The sequence below is a fragment of the Crinia signifera genome, chromosome 2 (genome assembly GCF_055691185.1).
Source record: "Crinia signifera chromosome 2, ASM5569118v1, whole genome shotgun sequence".
NCBI classification, from domain to species: domain Eukaryota; kingdom Metazoa; phylum Chordata; class Amphibia; order Anura; family Myobatrachidae; genus Crinia; species Crinia signifera.
The window spans coordinates 103,731,980-103,757,625 of NC_139218.1; the positions used below are offsets into that span (position 1 = coordinate 103,731,980).

General features: G+C 44.2%; 1 protein-coding gene across 6 annotated transcripts in view; it reads right to left on the minus strand.

Moving 5' to 3' along the window:
• NDP (norrin cystine knot growth factor NDP) overlaps positions 1-25,646 on the minus strand; it is an 85,988-nt gene that overhangs the window by 10,404 nt on the left and 49,938 nt on the right. For all 6 annotated transcript variants that reach the window (XM_083171036.1, XM_083171031.1, XM_083171034.1 and 3 more), the window contains one exon: positions 10,008-10,357. In XM_083171036.1, the coding sequence (XP_083027162.1) occupies positions 10,008-10,181 (174 nt within the window). In that variant the 5' untranslated portion in view covers positions 10,182-10,357. The remainder of the gene's footprint in view (positions 1-10,007; positions 10,358-25,646) is intronic.

Consider the following 25,646-nt stretch of genomic DNA (forward strand, 5'->3'; position numbering starts at 1 on the left):
TTAAATGAATGGAACAACCATAATTAATTTACTTCTTATGCCCGATATTTTCCTATATTTTGGTTAATATTATCATGATAAGATAAATCTATACGCTCAGCACTGAGCTCATTGTCAGGAAAGGTCACCACAATTATTTTCACATTAAAGCTATCTATTTGACAATATGTTTTCGAAAATGGTAAAAGCAAAATATGGAGACCCTTTACAAATATACATCATCAACCACAGATACAGATTAAGATTAATCCATAAACCCCCCAGCCAAAACAAGCTCCTCTATAAAAACAATAAAACTAAAAAGACAAAAGGAATCCAGTCATCCTCCTCTCTAGTAACAACCAACTTCCTGAAACTATAGATCAGTAGCTTTCATGAGCAGGGCCCTCTTTGCCTTCTGTCTCGTATTCACATGTTCTTCATCGACCTCATATACTTGTTTTGCTTTTATACTGTACAGTATTTATTTCTATTGGCGAGATCTAATACTAATCGCATTGTGTTTGGGCTATATCCCTCCACTTATCTGGTTCACATCAGTGTTCATAGAACAGCTATTACTGGTACAAGTACTTCCAGGTTCATGACCCCGGATTTCTTCTACGCATGCACAGAATGGCGCATGCCACAGGGGACACTAGGAAGAATACTGAAAGACTAAAGTATGTACCAGTTACAGATGGTGTTGCTCCACCAGTTCCATATTTTGGTATGTATGAGATGTTTTTTTTTTATTAACATTTCTCTTTTAGTATATCCCACCCTACGAATGTCCTATATGTTTTACCAGCCGATCAGTTTGTCAGACGTTTGTAGTGCTAGTACTGTAAGTGAGGAAGATGAATTAAATACATTTCTATGTTATCCTTGGAAAAATATTGTTTAAGGGCAAATGATGTGTGTCTCACCACAAGAGGTTCTAGTTTAGAAACATTACTTATACCTTAGTACTGTATAAGAAGCAATTATTTGTTATCATTTCTACTGGCCATTTGTGCTGGCTAATCTGGGGTACAGAGTCTAATGAGAAGCTTAGTATTAATTATGGTCTGATGGCAGGGAGTAAGTGCAAGGAACCCACAATGTGACAGCCACCAGATTATTCTAGGCAGCTTCTGACCAATAAGAGGAGGGTTAAAAAAACAGGATAAGGTTGGGCCTGCAGGACAAGGTCCTAGTAAGTAACAAAACAAGCTGAAAAGGTCATTGAGAGGCAGCACAAGCTCATGAATAAACCAAGGTAGAGAACATATTGCTCAGAGGCTCAAGCAGAGCCGAATTCTTTATTCATTGTGTTTCGTGGCCACCCCAAGGAATGCTACTTAATAATAGCCTCACAAGGAGCACTGCACAGAGAACTAAGGAGGTTATTCTGGTTGACACGCTGAGTGTAATTTTAAGCCCGCTGCTCACACAGGCTGCCGCCCCTTGGCAGGGCAAATTACATCCATTCGCAACCTACGGGGCGAAACCCACATCATTCGATGGTCGCCGACCATCAAGTGATGCGAAAGGCACATGCAAAACTAAGACACTCTCAGGTGTCTTAGCTTTGTGTGTGTTCTGGAGGGGAGCTGACATCCGGTGATGTCAGCTGCCTGCCCGCGTCACCCACTTCAGTGGATCATTACCATGAGAACGCCCAGCGTTTTCACGGTAACACACATGAAATGCTGGGCGTTCCCATGGGCATGACTACCAGCACCACCCACGCTCCCCCACCTGCACTGGTGGGTGCAAGCATCCGGCGAACATGCAGAAATGCGCATGCACAAAACAGAAACATCTGTCTTCCGTGCGTGCGCGAGGAGGACTGAATCAACCTGAATAAGGTCCTAAGTGCCTGGCTAGCAGAGGTGGATTTTCCACAAGGCAACCTAGGCATCTGCCTAGGGCCCAGCAGGTGCCAGCAGGCCCCATAAAGATATCCTGGCCATCCAAAACATTCCCAGAGGAGCATTGCATGACTACTGAGTGACATCACATGGATCTACCCCCACTTCCAAAATGCTCTTTGATAGGAAAAACATATTTGGTTACACAAAATGGTTTATCCGCTGTATGTGGGCAGTCAGTTTACTTTATATGTGACAGGTATTAAGCCTACTTCCAAAAGACCTAGAGCCAGATTCAGATTTGTACACAATGCCGATGTCCACGCATTTAGTAGTCTGCTCATGTACCAAGATACTCTATCCATGCTGCCTGCAATCAGCAGAAGAAATATAGTTCTATGGATTGTTTGAGGAGGACCTCAAACCAGTATTTTGTCTAGGGCCCCATGAGGTCTAAATCCACCTTTGCTGCAGAGTAATCTGTGTTCAGCCAGTGTAGCCATAGATAGAACTGTTTTTGCTAAACTCTTACTAGGGAAGAAAAGCCACTAGATCATTATGGTAACTTGAAATTTATATTCTTATGTTTTGTTGCCAAATGGGATTTATTCTGTTAATCTACTTTTGGGGGATTTTCTAAAGTATGCAGAAAACATTTGATTATAGACCCCTTGCCAAAACCTCACCAAAACCTAGGTATCAATTGCACCCACAATCAAAGACAGTTTCCTGAGGTCAGCCATACCTCCCAAATTTCTCTCTCATAGAAGCAGGATGCCCGCGCCCAACATTTGGGGGCATGGCCTGCCAGAAATGGCGCATGGCTTACACTTTGCCTCATTCCGCTCAGCGTCTATTCACGGCTGCTCACCAGCTGACTGCGGGACACTTACGGCCCCGGGCGGGACGCGGGAACATCTCCAAAAACCATGATGTTCCCGCGGGAAGCGGGACAGTTGGAAGGTATGGGTAAGCTTTGTGCATGTAGTATGAATATTGCATGAGCAGCTGATAGACAGGGAGGATGGCACTAATATCTGCCATCGCTTTAGCCCTGGAGGTATTGCTGCAACAAAAACACTCCACTGGCTGTGTTGCTGGTGTACAGGCTGTTGGCAAGAGTCACACCTGACCCCCTCCCCCCCTTCTTGGAGCAGCATCCCCATGCACTTGCGCTACTAGAATAACTTTCGAGCCAACCCTAAATTACAGTAACTGATATTTAACAAGGCTTTTTCCCATATATGCAAAAAGATAAATGTAATTTATAACAAAATAATACACTTGAACATTACAGATTATGTACCTATACAGTACAGTCACTATAGCTTACACTAGAGTTGGGTATAGGATCCCGATGCTTACCATGCCAATGATCAGGATCCTGATACCTGGTAGTTGAATATATTAAAACTCTACCTCAACTTCCCAAACCCTAACCCTCCTTACCTGTAGCCTAACCCTAACTTTGGGGGGCATGCGGGAGACTTGCCAACCTTCCTGGGGGGGCCGGGAGGGGACTAAATTTTTGGGATCCTCCCAGCAATTCCGGGAGGGTAGGTAAATATGTATGGTACTTGTGTAATTTCACGGCGGCAGCTGGCCGCACGCTCCTTCTGGGTCCTTGTCCGCTCACCTACGCTTTGGGCTGGGTGGCTCACCACATTTTATAAAATCAACTCCACACCGACGTGGATAGTGGACGTATGAACTATCCATGTCTGCGTGGAGTTGATTTTATAAAGTGGGGACGTGCCGCCGTGAAATTTACACAAGTACCGTATGTATCATGTAAGGATAAAAGGTATACAATAGTGAAGTACAGCCTTTTAATTATACAAATAAAAACACATAAAAAGTCTTCATAAAAACTAATAGATCCAAATGATGCCAGCATAAATGGTGGCTAATTACCAGAATGGCAAAGAACTGTGTCCAAGCAGTCGTATATAAGCAAAGGAATTTAAATCAAAACTGGATACATTTACTGGATACAAGTCAAATAGGTTGAACTCGATGGACTAACGTATTTTTTCAACCTTAATTACTATAAATAGAACCCCGGTCACTCCATCCAATCTCCTGATTGTATAATGGCTCAATCGTCTGGTCTCCCCACCGTCTGTCTGGAAAAGCTGCAAGCATCACCATGCATTTCCTACCTCCTCTGGGTACCTTGTCAAGATGTAAAGAACACCTCACAGCTGTTGGATATTTAAATATCCATCATCCAATCCGGCTCTAGAACAGCTGAATCCTATACAGCAATGAAACTACAAGTCCCTTGATCCTTTGTGGTGATGCAGATTTCCTAAGGCTGGGATACAATCCCCCAACTCCAAGGGTTACTATAGTAACCCGGCATCCAAGTGTACAGTATGAAACCTGATGCTTGAAGGAAGAGGTGGGTCCCAAGGCAGTGGGGCCCATGGGGGGGTTTCCCCTGTTTCCCTGTAGGCCAGTCCAACCCCTAGACTATTGTAAATTGAAAATGTCTTACACATACACTATGGTGTAACAATAACTTATTTTTTTATGCCCTATTTAATTTCCAACAATAATGCTAACGGATATGAAATAAAAAAATAAAATAAACATTTAGGTTAAAAAATAAATTTTGTACGGCTGCCTCTGCAGAGCAAAGCATCATTTTTATCTCAATTGGATGCCCACTTAAAAGCTATATTAGGTCATTTAAATAGCAAAAAAAGTGCAAAAAGTAAGTTGTTTTGTGTCACATTTCTATACTGTAAGTTTTTTTATTTTTAATCTCTGGTGTGATGTGTGAACAAGACTTCTGTTAAGCTTACGGCACCTAGTTTTACATCACAGCATGCTAAGACTTTTGTCAAGAAGCTATTTTTGCACACTCTGTATGTTGGGCATAGCTTGGATAATATGGAGTTACCATATGGAGATACATCTTGTCAGAATGACACACTGTTTTGTTTACTTAGTCTTGGCGTGCAAGTTAGCCTAGATCAAAGGAACACACTAATAAAACACAGCAGGAGAATTAGCTTTTAGTGATATGGGCAGGCACATCATTTTTCAGTTCCCTAGGCTCTTCCCGCCATTTGATTATAACTCTGCATGGTTTCTTACTATGCATCTTTTATAATAGGCAAAAATCTAAAAATAATGAAATACTATAATAAGGTGGAATGTTTGTAATGTACAGTAGTACTGCATGTATGTTAACCCCTTACCGACGCAGCCTGTTTTTGCCTTCCTGACAGAGGCCTTTTTTTCAAATCTGACAGGTATCACTTAAGTGGGGATAACTTTTTTTTGCTTTTACTTATCCCAGTGATTTTGAGATTGTTTTCTCGTGACACATTGTACTTTAAATTAGTGGTAAATTTTGGTCGATACAGTTTTTTTTTTTTCGTGAAAAATACCAAAATGTCGTAAAAAAATTGAACATTTTGCACTTTGCAAAATGTTAAATTTTCTGCTTGTGAGACAAATAATCATACCACTCAAAATAGTTAATAACTAACATAGACCATATCTAATCTTTATTATTACATCATTATTTCAACCTCCTTTAACTTTTTGGACACTAGGGGGCAGCAGAGTCAAAATTTTGACACATAACACAGTAAACGCTGCTTTTGGCTGTTCACGTTTGAACAGCCAATCGCAGCGATCGCCGATGGCGGGGGGCATCGCTGCCCCCCCTGGGCAATGAGGGAAGATGCCTGCTGTCAGGGACAGCAGACATCGTCCCTCTGTCACCGCGTCTATAGACGCGGTGACAGTTTAAAGTCATGACGTACATTTACGTCATGTGTCGGGAAGTACATCCCGACCATGACGTAAATGTACGTCAAATGTCGGGAAGGGGTTAAAAATGGGATGTTGTTATTACATCTACAAGCAAAAGTCGACAGTCATTAGGGTCAACACATGAAATAGGTTGACATGTATTAGCTCGACATGGTCATTAGGACAACACAAGCATTATGCGACATGGAAAAGGTCAACATGAGTTTTTCATGGTTTTTTTTCCAAGTTTATTTTATACTTTACTATCCAAGTGGGCATAGAGTTCGACTAGAATAATGTGCCCGAAGCATAGCGAGGCACCGTGCCCAAAGCATGGCAAGCGAAGCGAGCCATGTGAGGGGACATGGTACACTGACAGGGTGTCCAGAAGAAAATCTGAAGGCTGAATAGGCGGTGAGGAGGCATGAACCACTGAAGGGTGCTTGCATGCTGACACTTTAGTTAGAGATCAGGTGTATGTAAATGTGTTCGAGGATGAGCCAATCAGGGCATTTAGGGAGGAGTAGGCAGGGTAGAAGGGGACACATGTTTGGGAGATCTCCCTCTTTCCTTCAGAATCCCCACCCTCCTATCCCTATTTATTTTTCCTCGGAGGCAGTAAAAAACGGTCATCTTGAGTATTTGTGTGAGTATGTAGATAGTGGGTGTGCTCTCCCCGACATCGATTGCCATGAGCCATGCTTCTGCGTGGGAGATGGCCATGCCATCTGCAAGGGTGGTTGTGCAGGGAGAGTGATCACCAGCGGTGTATGTATGATATGGTGATGTTTACCCCCACTTTTCCTTTCTTGACCGTTCTTGGGTGCCGCCAGCACTTTTGTCTGTGTCTTTATTTGTAGTGTTAAGGTATGGTTAAGTTAAGTTTAATGTATGGTTTAAGTTTAATAAAGTGTTGGGCATGAGGATACCTGATGGTGAGTTCATAGTACACATAAACACAAAAAAACCGTGAAAAACTATAGACATGTTATTATACCGCCAACTGGGGCACAGCCAGGGAAATGCAATATACAGTAACTCAAGTGGTTGCAATAGCATAGCACTAATGCACTAACTTGCAAACAACTGTATTTAGGACCCGATTCACAAGTAAACACTACTGCATTGGAAATAGCGGCGGCTGTCAGAACAGCGTGAATGAAAATATGCAAATACTAATAGTAGCTTTCCACTTGTGGAGTGATGGATGGGGTTCCCAACAATCCACCACTGATGCACCATCCACACTTGAGACAGCCTATGGTCCAGGGGCGAATTTAGGGGTCAGGTTGCCCCTAGGCACAACACTTTTGTGCCCCCCCCCCCCATTTTAATGTAATCATATGTATATACATTGTTATTTATATATTTCATTAAAATTTAACTGTAGCCCACCTTAATATTTTTTTAAGCACTCTGGACTGCTCACGGTACGGAGGCACTTATTAGTACAGAGGGAGGGAGGCACTTATTAGTACAGTGATTAGCAGCACAGTGTCTCCGTCAGTCTCTCTCCGGCTCACACACTGTGACTAACAACTGAGCGCAGGGGGGGATCTGCGTGCCACTCAGCTCAGCTGTTGGATACACAGCAGCCAATAGACTGTGTGTGTGTCTAGAGTAGCCAATGGGCAGGAGCCGGCAGCAGTGAGCCTGAGCCATTTCTGGAAGCGCAGGGGGACCGCCGGACCCAGCTACTAAGCGGTGGTGTAATGTGCATGGCAGAGTGGGTGGGCAGTGGCGAGTGACGAGCGGCACTGCCGCCGACATATAATTCATGTCTGCGGCAGCGGCGTTCGTCACTCGACGCTGCCCTCCAGCTGTGCCATGCTGCTATTTAACTGAATGTCAGCCTGCCTGCCGCCCTTAATTGGTGCCGCCCTGAGGCCAGTGCCTCACGGGCCTAGGCACAAATCCAGCCCTGCTATGGTCTGCTCGGTGTCTCCTTTCAAAATTACTCTAAATGTTGTCGCTGCGGCTAGGGATCACTGACACTCCCATAGCACGCCCATAAGACGTCTTTTTTTTTTCACGCCACCTCCCAGGTACTGCCCAGGAGCATTCATGGTTGTGCACCGCCAGATGTATTACAAGGGACTCCATACGCTACGGCATTCTCTGCATACAGCCAGGGGAATACATGCATTGTAGGGGATTTGTGGTATTTTTGTGCATGGGCATTAGCAGAAAACTGAAAACATCAGCATTGCCTCCACCTCTGAATCAGTCCTCAATTTTAAAATACCCTAAAACTAAACGAGAAGAATTACCTTAATTCCTGACAGTATGCTGATCCATGTTTATAGAAGGATGATATTGTTAATCTCAACTATGAACAACATGTCAGTAAACACTCAGGGTACTATAATAAATGCAGCCATTAAGAAAAATCTATATACTTAACTATTCAAAGAAATCTAAATCGATACAGCAACATCCTATAATAAGTTTATAGATCTCTTTTTTTAAACTGTTCTTTGTATAATGAAACCTAATTTTAAACACATTCCTTTTAAACCATAGTAATTATTTACATTGCAACATACAATATTTCGCTGTTCTATTATAGCAATGATGAGGTCAACTGAACGCACCATGAGAAAAATCTCTGGTTGACACTCAGTGCCAAATCTAATAGATATGTTCTAAAAACATTTCACATCACAGTTTATGCATCAATGAACCTTTAATGGTTTGTCTTCCACTATGGGCTCTGCTTTATATAGTCAATATTGCAAACAGAATTCTTTGTTCTGACTTATGGCAGGAGAATGCACAACATCTGGAATCATGTGTTAACTTGAATTTTATCAATTTGCGGTGTGTCAAAAATATTTGTAAAAAATTACGTTTGATGCACAAAATTTGGATCCATTTGGTCAACAGATGGTAATAGTAAGTATCAGATTAAATAATAATATGAGCCAAAATATTCTTGAAGGTACATCAGAGTTGTTTATTACTGTATGCTTCTTAGCGGTGTGGTTAATCTATATCTAGCATCCAGGCATACAGTACTATAGTTTGAATCACTTAAACTAGCTTACTCATATGTGCCAATGCAACAAACCTGAGAAAACAGTTAAAAACCATCTGTCTCCTACTCAAAGCTCGCATAGCAGTGCGCAGAGCTAATATTCACGCCAGTGCAGTGCCGGAACTTATGAGTGGTTGGGCCAGGTGCAAAACTACATTTTTGGGCCCTCCTCTTCCACTCCAACCCAAGTTCACAATATGCCACACAGCAGTGGGTGGCAGAAGTGGGCCCCTTAGTCTTCAGGGGCCCCGGTGCAATGCACCTGCTGCACCAATGGTAGTTCCACCTCTGCGCTAATTTATTCTAAACACTAGGAAGCAGGGTATCAGGAATGCTTGTCAAGTTTCAGGAATACTGGTCCTTACCTGCCCCTGTCCCATTACTGCTTTACGGAATAGTTTGAATAAGGGATGTTTGGATAAGGGATACTTGGTAGCATAATGTAGACATATTTTTAAACAAAAACAAACATAGAGAAAAGCCTGTACTCCTGCTAAAGCATATTTATAGCTCTCTAGATTGTTGATGGATATTGTATGGGGCCTAAAATCTATCAGTACCAAAGGCAACATCCAAATTGACCTTAAAATCTGTTATATGGAGACCTTTTCATTAGAGATGCAGTTCGGATTTACTCGGTTCTTATAGCCAAAATTAGCACAAATTCATATTTTTCCGATTGGCTATCGGCTGTCACCTGTTTTGGAAAGCCAAATAAAACCAAACCACACATCTCTACTTTCCATACATTTGTGAAGAATACAAGATACTATAGATTTTCTAGTAGGTTAATTTGCATATTATCTTTTATTGGGCGGGATGCACTAATGCAGAAATGTATGTATTATCAGGGTTTTTACCACATTTTGATATGATATGCAGGAAAAGCCACACGCCAGGGTTTCGCTGCAGATTGTATCACCAGCTTTCGGTATGGGCTTCTTATCGCGACCCACGCCACGCTGCACCAACCCAACAGCCGCTCATATTAATTAATGGCATGAGTATGCATCTTATTGGTGGGCACACTAGTCACACCATCCATGCCGTGATGTGGATGCCCCTTGCACCAGACACATCATAGCCCATGTTTCCTCTAAACAAGTTACCATAAAGCAGGTGGTATTGTACTGTGACTTTGTTTTTCAGAAAAACTGTACATCTAACATAACAGAATAATAATATATAACAACATAGAAGTAACATTCTTTTACCAGGAATGGTTCTTTTACAATATAAAACTTTCTAATTGGCATAATAAAACATACTTTTATTTGGCCATAATATACTGTACATACATAAAAAGTTTCTTATTGTTCAGCAAAGTACAATAACAGAAATTAAATACTGTAGATAGGCCGTACCTTTGCAGTGCACTTGTGCTGTGGATGATTAATAGAATCCACATAATGATGCCTCATGCATCGGTCCGGATCCGATTCTGTGAGGAACGAATTGCTCTTTTTACTGTCAGCGTTACTTAAAATTGTCACTATTGTAAATACAGAAAGCCATGCTACTAGGACATAGTTTCCCATTGTTCTCTGAAATTCTTCTCAGACGTGGCAAAATGAGGACCATATAACGCAGGACCTAGGAGCACAGTCTGTGTGAATTCTGAAGAATATTGTCAATTTCTTGCATTATCTTCCCAGCTGCCATGGGATCTGAGGCTTTGTTTGGATAACAAACTGGTAATCCATTCTTCCTTTTGCTATAATGGTAAAGAAGGAAAAGATCATCAATTAAATATTAAATTCTTTAAAATGGCAAGAAACACACGGTGAAATCTAATAGGAAGAGAGATTCCGAAAGTGAGCGATTTGGTAAGAAATTAACAGTTTTTTTGGTACTTGTTTCCTAGCACGGCCACAATCTTGTGGATCGTGTACCTTTAAGTTAAGGTACACGATCCACACGATGGACCCGATTTCCTTTGAAATCAGGTCCATTTTGCCGGCAAAGGTACAATATCGGGGGCATCGCGTCGGTCGGGACCATTAACATTGGTCCCGACGCGACCGACGCGATGCCCCCGATTTCCCCATAGGCTTCAATGTTAAAATATTTTTTAACATTGAAATCGTGAGGATCGCGTCGGTCTTGTGCCATTATAATGGCACAAGATGAGATGGACTTGATTAAGTCCATCTCACCTTTAAAAAAATGTGAAAAATGTGAAATGGGCCAATATGACCCATTTCACATTATAGATGTCCCCGTCGTCACCCCACGATAGACGCCAACCCGAAGCGTGGCGAGCGCAGCGAGCCCGCGAGGGGCGGCGGTGCGCGTCCTCCGACCTTTTCATTCCCCTACTATCCACGTCGGCGTGGAGTTGAGAATAGAATAGTGTGGCGAGCGCAGCGAGCCACCGAGCCCGAAGCGTGGCGAGCGCAGCGAGCCCCGCGAGGGGACGCGTATAACTTCACAGGTATACGCGTCCGCTCGCCACGCTTCGGGCTCGGTGGCTCGCTGCGCTCGCCACACTATTCTATTCTCAACTCCACGCCGACGTGGATAGTAGGGGAATGAAAAGGTCGGAGGACGCGCACCGCCGCTTCTCGCGGGCTCGCTGCGCTCGCCACGCTTCGGGTTGGCGTCTATCGTGGGGTGGGGTTTACGTCGTTAAATTTGGGGGTGTAGGGAATATTTTACATTGAATCCAATGTAAAATCAGGTCCCAGGGACCCGATTTACATTTCATTCAATCAAAAAATCGGGTCGAAAATCGGGTCGGTCGCGTCGATCGCATCGCATGCGACCAAATCGCATGCGATGCGATCGACCCGATTTTTCCGACACGACCACCCCGATGTAAATCGGCGTGGCCGTGCTAGGAAACAAGTACCGTTTTTTTAAAGCGGCAATCATTTACACTGCAAAATCAAACTGGTTTTGCAGTGTAAATGATTGCCGCTTTAAAAAACTGGAGATTTCTTACCAAATCACTCTCACTTTTTGAATCTCCCATCCTATTAAATTTCACCCTAAGTTGTTGTAAACCAGTGGTTCTCAACCTTGGTCCTCAAGTACCCCCAACAGTGCATGTTTTCCATGTCTCCACACACAGGGCCACTGACAGTGGGGTGCTGTGGGTACAGCTGTCCCGGGACCCGGCCTCTGTGCTGCCTGCGCTGCGCTCTGTGCACTGAACGAAGCACAGGCTTCTTCAATGAAGGACACCGGCGGCCAACTAAAATGCTGCACCGGCTTTTAAGCCAATCAGAGCTCGTGTACTGTTAGCCAAACAGAATGGCTGCCGGTACACAAGCTCTGATTGGCTCACCAGCCGGTGTTGAATTTTAATTGGCCGCCGGCATCTTGCATGGAAGAAGGCTGTTCTTCAGGACCTACAGGGGATGAGGCAGCAAGAGTCAGGTGATGAAGGGAGGGGGGGGGAGAGATAAGGGGTGGGGGGCCCATAGGGGTTCTGACTGGAAATCAGTCCCGGGCCCCAAAATTTCTAGTGGCAGCCCTGTCCACACAGAATCAGAAGTGAAAGTATTTGCTCCACCTGTGGATCTTTTAAAATGTGTCAGCGAGTAATGAGTGCACCTGTGGAGGACCTAGAAAATGTGAACTGTTGGGGGTACCACTACTGTAAACCACCATAAACAAGATTATATCTCGTACATGTTACAGGAGAACAGTATACGCATGAGATGTTTTCAAGCTTTTAGCAACAAAAAAATAATAATTTGTTTCTTAACTTCTAAACTAGCCTTTGTTTGTACACATGCTAGTTATTAAATTACATTTATTATTATTATGTGTTAGTGCAGGAACATTAACATCAAGAATTGTCTCCTGTTTCACTGCAACCACTAACTGGAACGGAATTATTCAAGAGTGTTCTGCAAAATATTTGCCTCATTTCGCATTTGGCCACCAAATGTTGCATGTTTCATTTCAGGGAATTGAATGTTATCATCTCATCTCTATTCATATAAATACTAATTTTCAAATCCAGCGCTGAGTGACATTCCACTGAACGGCTTGCAGCATTTCTTTATGTTCAAAAAGAAAGTAATGCCCATAGCTTTCTATGGGGACTGCGATAATGGTAATTTAACCTGCAAAGATCTGCAAAGGCTTAGCTTTCTGGATCTTGGCGCTATTAGCTAAAGCCATCCTCAGATAATATGCGTCAATTGAAGCCTATTGATTACTGTATCACAATTGATTACTTAGCACTCTAGTAATCACAGCTTACGCAAGTGGGAAATAAAATGATCATGTAAGCAATAACGTTTCTTTCTAGTCTTCTATGTATCAGTCTCATACATAGCAGCCGAGCTGGGTCCTAACTGACAGTTATCAACTAAGCAATAACTTTTCTCTTTAGCCTATATTGGAACACAGGGTGGGATGTACTAAGCGAAAAATGCGGTAAAACCCCCGTTTACTAATACCCGGACACCGCATTATGGCAGGGGCTTCTATTGCCGCCCGCCACAGACTCCTACCCCCCTCCCTGTCCTCCTTAAGACTCCTCCTCCCCTAGCATATGTCACAGACGGATGCCCTTCTTGCTGCAGGGGGGAGGAGGAGGTGCCGGTGCCGGGGACAGCCGCGCTGAGCTGGGATGTGATGGAGAACCCCCACACACCACATCACAGGTATTGCGGGGGGCCTCCGTCACCGCATTGCAATGCTAGCCGCATATGTTAAGGCATATGCGCTAGCATCGCTGCGGCGGTACGGCGAGGGGCGGCGATGTATTTTTATAAATACCGCCCACAGTGACAGAACTAGCGAAGGTTGCAGCAGGTGCAGTGCATGGGGGGCTGCTGCAATGAAGGTGCCCAATGCAGACAGCATTACCGGCAGGCCAGTCATGTACTAATGAGTCAGACTGACTGGGTGATAAAGTGGAGAGGAATGAGGCACTGGTTGGTCAGCTTCTAACTGTCATGTAACAGACTGCGTTTGAGAGGAGCTGAGAGCTGAATTGTGCTTTCTCTCTCTCCCTATTGTCTCTATACATGTGCCTGCCCTGTATAGCACTGGCTTACTGACACATTGGGGAGGGGGGGGGGATCTATAAAGCAGTAATAATGGAGCAGAAGTGATAAAGTGACTGATACTGCATCACTGGCCAATCGGCTCCTAACTGTCACTTTTCAGCCCCAGTCTGTAATTTAACAGTTAGGAGCTGATTGGCTGGAGATAAAGTACCAGCCAATTTATCACTTTTCCTCCGTATGTCACTGGCTGATGAGTGGGTAGCTATAGCAGCAAACTCACCCTAAACATGAACCCTAATACCCAGTCCCGGGCCTCAATATACAAACCTCTGACCAAATCATTAACTAATCCTAATTACCTAATCATAACCTCTAACCAAAATACCTTAGGTCACACTGATAATTCACAGTATTTAATGGTAGATAAGAAGCACTTGGCTCATCTAGTCTGCCAATGTACTATACACACACACACACACACAAGGGTTAATGTTTATTAGAAATCAATTAACGTACCACTGTATTTTTTGAATGTGGATGGAAACTGGAGTGCCCAGAGGAAATCCACACAAGCAATGTGAGAATATACTAAGTTGGGGCATTGGTGGGTTTCAAACTTATGACTTTAGTGCTAGGAGGCATATGTACTAAACTACTGTGTACATACAGCAGGACTCTGCATCCTGATTGCACACAGCAGCACTTGCAGAGGTGAGGCACCACATGCCGGTCAAGCTCAAGGTATAATCGGTGGGGCACTTCCATAAGGTAAGGGAGCATTTTAGTACTTTAAAATTGGGCATGGTGTGGATCTCCACTGAAACAACTCTATACATTTTGGGCCTTATTCTGGTTGGAGCGGCCGGGCCGTACGCGGACGTCCCGGGATTTTTTATGATCTGCGCATGCGTACATTCGCTAATGCGCAGGCGCGACCACTCACCAACGCTTACGGACGGGTCTCTACGTGCGAAAAAACCTGTACGCGAGTGTACGGGTATTGGGGGCGGCATAGGGGCGTGAAGAGGGGTGCGGCCGAAATAATGAGGGAAAGTGGGCGTAAATATGGGCGTACACGGGGGTGTGCACCAAAAATGAGCGGTGCTACTACCGCACGATCGACTAAAGCACCGTTCATTTCGGACACAAAACAGGCGGCCGCCAACCGCCATCTCAAACCACCCCTACAGATACCGCATGCCAGCGTGCGCCTGGGTTAGCTAATTTACGCGGATTACTACTCAAACACATACACCTGAATGTAATAAGCAATGCTGCAGTCTATTAAGTCAAAACCATGAATTCACTACCTGCAAGCCACACACAGCACTCTAACACATTGGAAGGTTATCTTTCTATACTTCTCTACATTTAAAGGTTTGTTTAATTTAAGGTAAGAATCTTTGTAAGACCTGCTTATATATGCTAAGGTAGGTATTTGTTAAACAGGTCGACACATTCACTACGTGCTTTCATAGACTTTACACAGTAGCACACTCAATCTACACAAGTCGACATGTGTCAACGTGTTCACTCTAATACAAACATAGGTTTTGTATTTATGATACAATAACATAAACCACATCTAACACCTACAAAGGATGTTTCAGCAATGTTTTAAGCCCATGGCCACTATTTTGCACATTAATTAATTCAATCAATTAATTAATTTTCATAATTATAGTTGAAAGGCAACATTTGCAGGTCCATATATATGAAGGGTATGTCAGCGTACACGGACGTACGCTCACTCTCACGAGCGGTGACATAAGCTGACTTTTCTATTGAAAACAATAGGGACCCGTCCGTGCAAGCTGGCGTACGCTCAGATAGCCGCAAGAAGTCGGTGGGAAGACGGACGAGAGTTGTCCGTAAACGGTGGTGTACGCTCAATTGTACGCCAGTTGTCGGAGTGTAAGGGCTGGTCCGTCCGCGTACGTTGCCGTACGCTCATTTGTACGCCACTCCCCTTCTACGTTGTTTCTGCCCGTACGTATGCGGCTGAGTTGTGGGTGGACTTAACCCCAACGGCCGCGTGCGGCTAGCGTACGTTAATAGCGAACGTACGCACGTTTGGCCGCTACGATCAGAATAAGGCCATTTGTGTGCATGGGGGCCCAATGCATATTGTTGCACCTAGGCCTACCACTCCCTAGTTCCACTACTGTTGGTATGACTGATATAACACTGTCCTGAAAGTAAGTTCCAAATTAAACAATGGTGATTATTCAGAATGCAAAGATGGACAAACAATGTCACATTGCAGGTGGGGCAGATGCTACATGTGCAGAGAGAGTTAGATTTGGGTGCGGTGTGTTAAAGCTGAAATCTAAGTTCAGTGTAAAAATTAAGCAGCCATTATTTACAGAAATAAATATAACTCACCTAAATCTAACTCTGCACACGTTACATCTGCCCCACGTGTAACGGGGCAACATGGTTTTGTCCATTTGATGTACTGTAAAAGCAGCTTTGCGATTAGGTCTGAATAACCCACAATGTGTGGCACATTAGGAGCTTGTCCGCAATATTCATTAAATAGGCGCCTCAATGTTTGGAAGTGTTCTCGCTCAACTCTAATTGTTATGTTAATGCTGATTTTAATTAGAGCAAATTCAATTTAATTCAATCTTAATATAGACAAAGCTGAACAAAGCTACATTTGCTTGGAACAAAGAGTAACTCTAAACTGCAGAGTAAGGGATATTTGGAAATATATTGCGTGTGTACCGGACTGAACAACTGTGCAAAACATTAAACTCATACACATCCACTTCAAAACCAAACCCCTTGTACGACATATTAATATTTGTTATAATTCCCCCCATATGCTTTGCTAGCCCATAAAATGTTTTTTATTAGCACTTGGCAAATCTGCGCTTGAAAACAGAGAACAATATGGGTGTGCTTATGAATGAAACAAACACTATCACAAAACATTGGGTCACAGACTAGCCCAGAATGAACATGAAATAATACGTGGTCCCTGCCCGTTGGCACAGACTCCCCGTTGACATGTTAACAGGTCAGATTCTAATTAGAAACAGATGACTCAAAATGTTTAACGTTGCCAAAACTTTAAAACATTAATTGAGGATGTACAAATCCCACACAAGCTAATTAATCACAGATAGAGTCATAATCTCAAATTGCTGTTTTATTATTTTTATATATTTTTTTATAAAGTGCCAACATGTTCCACAGAGATCAGTTATAGGAAAAGAGAGCAATCACATACCGAAAGCAATAGAGGAAGACACACTACTATTAGAGCTGATTGAGACGGGATGTTGTACATTGACCTGTACACGATTTCTGGTCCCAGTCCGGCCCTGACCCTAACCCTCTGTACCCCACCTCTTAAACCTAACCCACGTCAGCCTGCCCCTTACCCCCACCCCCTCTTTGCAGGTTAACCCTCAGATTCCTTCCTAGTGTCTAGAACTAACCCCCTACATTACTCAACCTGATACCACCCTCCCCAGCATACTTACATTCGGTATGTCCTGGTGTCATACAACATACAACTACTCTGTTTGTATAGGTGCGATATCCAGCAGTCATAAGTCAAGCACAGTGAGGGGATATTAATGAAATTGCAACTGAAGACCTAGGTTTATATTTACTAAAGTGCAGATTATAGAAGTTAAGTTGTTTCTCATAGTTACCAAGCACACTGTAAGTATTATCTTCTAGAAGGTGCAAGATAAATGATATGTAGAACCTTAGTGGTTGCTATGAGTAACATCTCTTCTTCAATAAACCTACACTTTAGTACTAGACTCTGATGCATATACAGCTATCAGGACGTGTAAGTCTTGTGATGCTTGAAAACTGGTGCAATAATGACGATGAGCAAAACTAGCTAGCCGTGTCTGATTGGCTGATTGGGGAATGTCCCCTAGAGCTGATAACACTTCATTCATTAATGTGGCTACTATATCACATGAAGTCATGTTCCTATAGATTGTAATCTTGCGAGCAGGGCCCTCCTACCTTTTGACTGTCTGTAAATACACAGTTTGTTGTATCACTGCCTCCTATTGTTCTATTTGCTCTGCAGCAATCGATCTTTGAAGGAGAACGCTTGCAGGGACACAGACCCCATTCTGCACATGTGCAGGATGGGTCCTGCATATGCGCAGTATCCCCTCCATCAAACTTGTATGCTAACCATCGGTTAAGTTTGAATATTCATTATGGGGTATGTGTACCATACACCAGGTATGCCAATCCTTAAAAATATTCTCTCCAATTTTACATTTCAAAAATACTTTACTATTTTACACATTACTGATCAATTATTTATGTAATTCCAAAATGTATCAAAAAGTACCATTAGAAGAATTTGCTGGTGTTTTAAATGCTATAAGACATGTAGTACTGTAGTGAAATGTATTCATTCTCACCATACAGTATTTATAGTGTTGGAGTGGGGCATGAAGGGTCCAAAAGGCGAATGCAGTAATAGGGGCCTATGCTTAGGGGTTGTGGTCAACCACCAAAGAAGGGATGACAGCCACCATAGTAGCTTTTCATACTGTTAGAGAGGACATGGTTAGTTGACAACATGGTTACTACAGTCCATGGTCTGGGACCATTTTTAAATGCATGTTTAGTAAATGCTGTTAATCCGGTAGAATATACATCATGAACTATGTGAATACACCCAGTACAGGGTTAATGTAATATACGTATTATATGTATGCAGTGGCGCACGCAGGGGGTTTCTGAGTACCCAGAACCCCCCCCCCCCAGGAGTCAGATATCTTGGGAACCAGAGATATCTGACTTCAAAGCAGTGGTCCCCATCCAAGCCTGTTAATTGCTATTCCCAGTCAGATATTTCAGGTTCTGTCTGACTTAGAGTTTTTCTGTGGGTATATTCCAAAAGCTGGGACTCTCCCCCTTTGATGGACACTAGTAGCTTGTCTCTCCTGTTCCCAGAACCATAGATATCAGCCTTCCAGCAGCTGATTACTGCTCCAGCTCCACACAGTGGCGTAACTATAGCACCGCAGCCCCCGCAACCGCGGGGGGGCGCTGTGCATGTGCGGGCGCCGGGAGCTGCAGTGCTATAGTTACACCCCGCCGCCCCGCCGGCATCCCCCGCAGTCTTTACCTGTCTTCAGTACGCGGCGCTGGTCCCGGCTCCCTTCTTCTGCTATGAGGACCACCACAAAATGTCTGCCCCCATTTAGCAGACAGTTATCTGAAACTGTCTGCTGTATGGGGGCGGACATTTTGTGGTAGTCCTCATAGCAGAAGAAGGGAGCCGGGACCAGCGCCGCGTACTGAACGTAGGTAAGACTGCAGGGGATGGCGGGGTTGATGCGGCGGGGTTGGTGCGGCGGGGTTGATGCGGCGGGCTGAGCGGTCGGGTGCCCGGGCGCCCTCCCTTTAACGGCGGGGGGGGGGGGGCGCCCAAAATGTAGTTACGCCCCTGGCTCCACACACCTGGTATGTAGTTTTATATACTCGTTGGCAGATTGCTCTGCCTCCTGAAATCTGATCCCCTAGTCCCCAGTACCATTTGGTAGGTGGGATTCTCTAGTTTTTAATTCCATTAAAATCTAAGAAATCTATTTCTGGGAACTGGAGATATCTGCAGTCAAGCAAGCTTTCCTCCCACCAGAAAATTATGAATAATAAGCCCACTCCACTATACACCCCTCCTCTGCGTATTACACATCCTTTACCACCCTGGAAGTTATGTATCAGAGCCCCTTCATTCAGCCCAATGCCGCCTTCTCCCACCCCATTTCCCACCATCTGTGCACTGCAGGGGTAATTAGTGGAAATTACTGATCCTGGCCCTACATGCTGAGTGGTTGATATAATACCCCCTACCACCCTCAGGACATCAAAGCTTCCCCCACCCCTACTGCTAGAGGATCGGTAGTGGCCCCAATACATTGCTATGCCCAGGGGTCTACACTGCTGTTGACGCCCCTGTATGTATGTGTATGTATGTATAAGTGTCCATCTCCGTGCTTTGCTCCGCCCCTCTGGAAACCCCCTTCTGAAAATCCTGCGTTTGCTCCTGGTATGATCATAAAGAACATGATGGTGACCATTGTGGATGCCTCTGGCAGGCTCTTACATAAGGCCCTATAAGTTGACATTTATGGTTAATACAATCATTTAAATACAAAAAATTAGCAACATTTTATCAGCAGAAAATTCTTTGTCATTTAACGTTGGCTATAAGTGTTCCCAGTTCTATATTATTCAAATTACACAATAGAATGAACTAACTGTTGTCATCCCAGCTCTGTTCATAGACTATGTAGTCCATGAAATGCCTACAAGTAAGAAATAGCTTTATGCGGGATGATAAAGTATAAGTGATACTCGTAGACTACAAGACTGATGCAGAGCTGACTGTATGCCTGTTTGTAGAGGATACCTGTACGTGGCTGCAGGCAATGCACCGCTGTATTCATTTCAAAAGTGTCTACACTAGTGCACCACAAGATGCAAACAACACTGCATATGGGCAAATATGCTAATTTCTGTGCAGTTATGCATACTTGCCTGCTCTCTTGGGTCCTGCAGGAGGCACATGATTTTTGGAGTAATCCCCTGCACCCCTGGAAGAGTGGACAACCCTCCAGCATTCTGCCTACTTTCTAGTCAAGTGGGCAGAATGGAGAAGAAAAGTTAGTTAGCAAAGTGGTCCACTGGAAGAGGGTGGGGCCTAATAATGCAATTGTGTCATCATAGCACCACCCCTATGAAGTGCTGTGTGTTCACTGTGAGGGGCAGGGCCTAATCACACAAAAGGTCCTGCTCCACCCTCATTACCACACACCACTTCGCCCGGAGAGGAAAATGAAAAAAGTCAACTATCACCGTATGCGGTTATGTCTCTGCAAAACAGGCTGGGAAAATTCAACTTCACTCCTCCCTACTAAATGCTGTACAAAGTTAAATTATTACTGACATTGTAGCACCATGGTTTGCCATAGTTAACATTGTATTGACAGTTTCTATTGAGCTGGTATTGAACCATTACATAGCATACTATGTTTTGCTTTGCTGATACATGTACTGTAAGTAGGTGGTTATCAATCACTATATGATCTACTTGTATGTGTTCCATAAGGGTACTGCAATCTCCTATTGCCAGAATTCAGAGCTTGTATTGATTATCTCTAGTAAGATTTAAATAGCTGCTTATGAGATGGAATTTTGGCGTAACATCCTTAACTGGGCTGTGCATCAAAAGCAGCATGCTGGTGTTCTCATCCATTCATTTCATGTCAGCGATGCTACTTTAGGAGCTTCATGAAATAGCTTAAGGTGCAAATAAATAATTAAAGGAAACTTTCCGTCATATGAACTAATGAGTTTAGTTAGCTGAGGTTTTCGATATTTGAAAAGAAAAGTAGCTGTGAAGTGTTGCTTAACCCTTCGTTGCATGATTTTTTTTTTTTATATTTTGTGTATTGTACTGACAAGAAAAATAATGAAAAAAATCACAGGCAAATCACAGGCAAAAAAAGAAATGCTCTGTAGCAAATTTGATACACCCTGTAATGGTATACTTGTATACTGGGCCCCCACAGACGGAGCTCTCCGCACACTCTGCGGACCCTTGTTATGCTACTGCTTCCAAGGTGGATACAGGGACAAAAATTTACACCGTAATACCTATTACACATGTCACACACCCATATTATACCATATGCCATAATGCTCATTACATGTTATGCCACACACCAGAGTGGCCAGTAAACATTATGCCATACACCGTAATACCTATTACATATTTTACCACATGCCACAATGCCCATTACATATTATTCCTCACAATTTAGTGCTCATTGCCGATTATGCCACACACTGTAATGTCTATTACATATAATACCTCACATATTATGCCCCATACTGTAAATTCCACTTACATAAATGCTCGTTGCTATGGGCTTCATGCTTGATGCCAGGGGTTAACATGCTCTACCAGGGGATAACATGCTTGTTGCCATGGGTTTACAAGCTCTGCCAGAAGTTAACATTCTCTGCCAGGGGTTAACATGCTCTTTGCCATGGGATTAACCTGCTCTGCCATTGGTTACATGCTCTGCCATTGGTTACATGCTCTGCCAGGGGTTACATGCTCTGCCAGGGGTAACATGCCCTGCCTGGAGTTACATGCTCTGCCAGGGCTTAACATGCCCTGCCAGGGGTTAACATTCTCTTCCAACAGGTTAACATTCTCTTTGGCATGGGATTAACCTGCACTGCCATTGCTTACATGCTCTGCCAGGGGTTAACACATAGGTGTGCGCAGAACATTTTATTAGGGGGTGCACTGTCCAAGGTGTAAGCCTAGCACCCCCTATTGGGAGTGCCTAACATCGCTTATTGGGTGTGTCTAACACCGCCAATCAGGCGTGTCTACCATCATCTATTGGCACTCACTACAATATAAAACATCTCTCAGTCTCCTGCCTATTTCAGTTTTAATCTTCCAATTACTCTGTGTAATAGTTCATGCAAATAAAGTCAAAACATATATGGATGACATGGGTATGTATTGATATGACAATGGTCTAGTAAAAGTAACAATGCAAATACACATATAATTGATTGATGGGCGCTTCTTTTTAATGGAATACAGTTCTAAAAAGTAAAAGTCTTTGGTAAACAGTATTGCTGGTATTGTTAGCGGCAGGGAGATGTTCATAAGGGTGGGGCACAACATTAGGGGGTGCCTGTGCACCCCTAACACTCAATGTGCGCACACCTATGGGTTAACATGCTTGTTGCCATGTAGTTACATGCCCTGCCATGTGTTACATGCTTTCCAGAGGTTAACATGCTTTCCAGGGGTTACAGTACATGCTCTGCCAGGGGTTACATGCTGACTTCCAGAGTTGGATCTCAGCCCCAGCAGCATGCAGGGAGGCAGCAGACACAGAGCATTCAGCCACCCATCTTCCACCTTGGAACACAGTGACCTGGACATGGGTGGGGAACCAGGTCTGGGATTGCTGCGCTGGAGAAATGGCACTGGCACGTGCTGCTGGTGGCAGCTGGGATGGGAATGTGGGGAGTGGGGCGGGCTGGATTCTGCAGAGTGGGTGGTACTCCCGAGGGAGGTGGCCTCTCTCTGACCCAGCTCCTCCCAGCACCCAGGGACTACCTACCCTAAGTATCCTCTTGTCACCGAGCAATGGTAAGCTCCAAAGTCACGTGGCTGGCTCTCAGCAAGCCCTGTAGTTGGAGAGCAGCTCTCCTGCTGCTGCCCCCACGTCCGCCCACATCCACACTCCCAATGCTGCTGATGAAAAGCTGACTCCAGCGCACTCAGACCCAGTGGACACGCCACCAAATAAAAAAAAAAGGTGTGTCCAGACCGGGGACGCAAATTGTACCTGCTCCCCTCTCGGCACCCCTGCCCGCAACCGCGGGGTCTGCGGGGCTATTGTTATGCCACTGGATGGAAATTATACTAAGGGGGAACTACTGAAGGTACCACTATTAACGTCACATTACTAAGTGTGCTATTATGTGGGCACTACTAAGGGGGGCTGCTATATGGAACTGCTGTGGGGGACAACTAAGGAAGAAAGAAGAAAAAAACATTTTAAATTTTTACTGTAGGGCTGCCTGCTATCAGCCCAGCTGTGCTGCCCAGTGTCCCATATTAGTCCAGCTGTGCTGCCCAGTGTCCCGTATCAGTCCAGGGGAGCGCCTCCCCCCTTTTATTAAAATAAAAAAATGTGTTTTCTTATTTTTTATATTTTATGGCAAGGGCTGTAAATTGTGCTGTATCAGTCCAGGGGTGCCCGCATTTGTCCCATATCAGTCTAGGGGTGCCCGCATGTGTCCCATATCAGTCCAGGGGTGCCCGCATGTGTCCTGTATCAGTCCAGGGGTGCCCGCATGTGTGCTGTATCAGTCCAGGGGTGCCCGCATGTGTCCCGTATCAGTCCATGGGTGCCCGCATGTGTCCCGTATCAGTCCAGGGGTGCCCGCATGTGTCCCGTATCAGTCCAGGGGTGCCCACATGTGTGCCGTATAATTCTATGGGTGCCCCCATGTGTCCCATATCAGTCCATGGGTGCCCGCATGTGTCCCATATCAGTCCAGGGGTGCCCGCATGTGTGCCATATAATTCCATGGGTTCCCCCATGTGTCCCATATAAGTCCAGGCCGGTGCCTGTATGTGTACCATATAATTCCATGGGTGCCCCCATGTGTCACATATAAATCCAGGGGTGCCCGCATGTGTGCCGTATAATTCCATGGGTGCCCGCATGTGTGCCATATAATTCCATGGGTGCCTCCATGTGTTCCATATAAGTCCAGGGTTGCCCGCATATGTTCGATGGGTGCCTCCTTGCGTCCCGTATCAGTCCAGGGGTGCCCGTATGTGTGCCATATAATTCCATGGGTGCCTCCATGTGTCCCGTATCAGTCCAGGGGTGCCCACATGTGTGCTATATGATTCCAGGGGTGCCTCAATGTGTCCCGTATCAGACCAGGGGAGCTGCCCTTTTTTTAATGAAAAGAAAAAAAAGGTTTTGCTGTTTTTTTTATTTTTACTGCAAGGGCTGTTAATTGTGCTGTATCAGTCCAGGGGTGAGCCACGTGTGCTGGATATTTCATGGGGTGTTGCTAAGTCTGCCGTATAATTCCAGGTGTGCTGCTCTTTTTTTTAATTAAAAGAATTAAAAAGTTTTTCTTTTTTTTACTGCAGGAGTGTCGCCATGTCTGCCGTATAATTCCATGTCTAACTGTAACAGAGTTTAGTTACAACTGGCATGTTGCCTATATTGCCATGTTTGTTGGGTTTGTGCAGCCATCATTGTGAACCCAGGGCCTTATTCTAGTTCACTCTTTCTGACAAAATCCTTCTTAGATGGACAAAACCATGTGCACTGCAGGGGGCAGATGTAAAATGTGCAGAGAGAATTAGATTTGGGTGAGTTATTTTGTTTCTGTGCAGGGTAAATACTGACTGCTTTATTTTTACACTACAATATAGATCTCACTTTGAAGTAAAACCCCACCCAAATCTAATTCTCTCTGCACAAGTAACATCTGCCCTACCTGGAGTGCACATGGTTTTGTCCATCTAAGAAGGAATTTGTCAGAAAGAGTGAACCAAAATAACCCCCTAGTCACATGCTGCTCTCTTTGGAGAGCAATACTTGCTGTCTTATTCTTGACCAAACAATGGCATTAAATAATGTGATGGGCCATCTTAGAATTATGGTATTAGTCTTCCAACTATTAATAAGACTTAAGGTCCATACACACTGGGCAATTTTGCCCAGCGTGTATGGACAGCGATGAACGTTGTCATTGCTGGGGGGAAGACCGCTCAGTGCATACACACTGAGTGGCTTTCCCCCTGCCCGGCGCTGTCAGCGTCTGGGCGGACAGCTTTGCATAGAGCAGCGCTATGGAAAGCAGTCTACAAAGCCACTAATCTGCTGGTAATACCAGCAGATGAGCGGTGGCCGGCAACGATGATGCGGGAGCGCGCAGCAGTGCTGACGGCTCATCGCTGCCCTATACACACTGGGGGGCTTTCATGCTGAAAGACACTCAGACGAGAAAACTGAGAGGCTTTCACATGAAAGTCGCCAAGTGTGTATGGGCCTTTAGGTTTAGTCGATCAATCAGAGCAGTCAACCTTGGTATGGTCTTTAGAAGAAATGATTAAATATTCATGGCAGATCTTGATGTATTTATGCCCGAGGTGGGTTCTAGTCAGAGATATACATTTTCACACATACTTTTATTGTTTGGGAAAAGAGTTTATTATGTTTCAGTTTATGACTATTCTGTTTTCAATATTTGCACTTGTTAACCTCTCGTGTTTTTAAATGACAAATGTTGGTTTGGACATCATCTTATTATTTCCAAATTTTCAACGTTATATAAAGAAAATTCTAAACAAAATGAAAAATGTTTATGTTTTATTTTTATTACTTAGTTTGTTGTTGGGTGAGAATTGAAAACAGAGACACAGAGTTCTGCCACGTTGCATGGATCTGTGGACACGCATGCCAA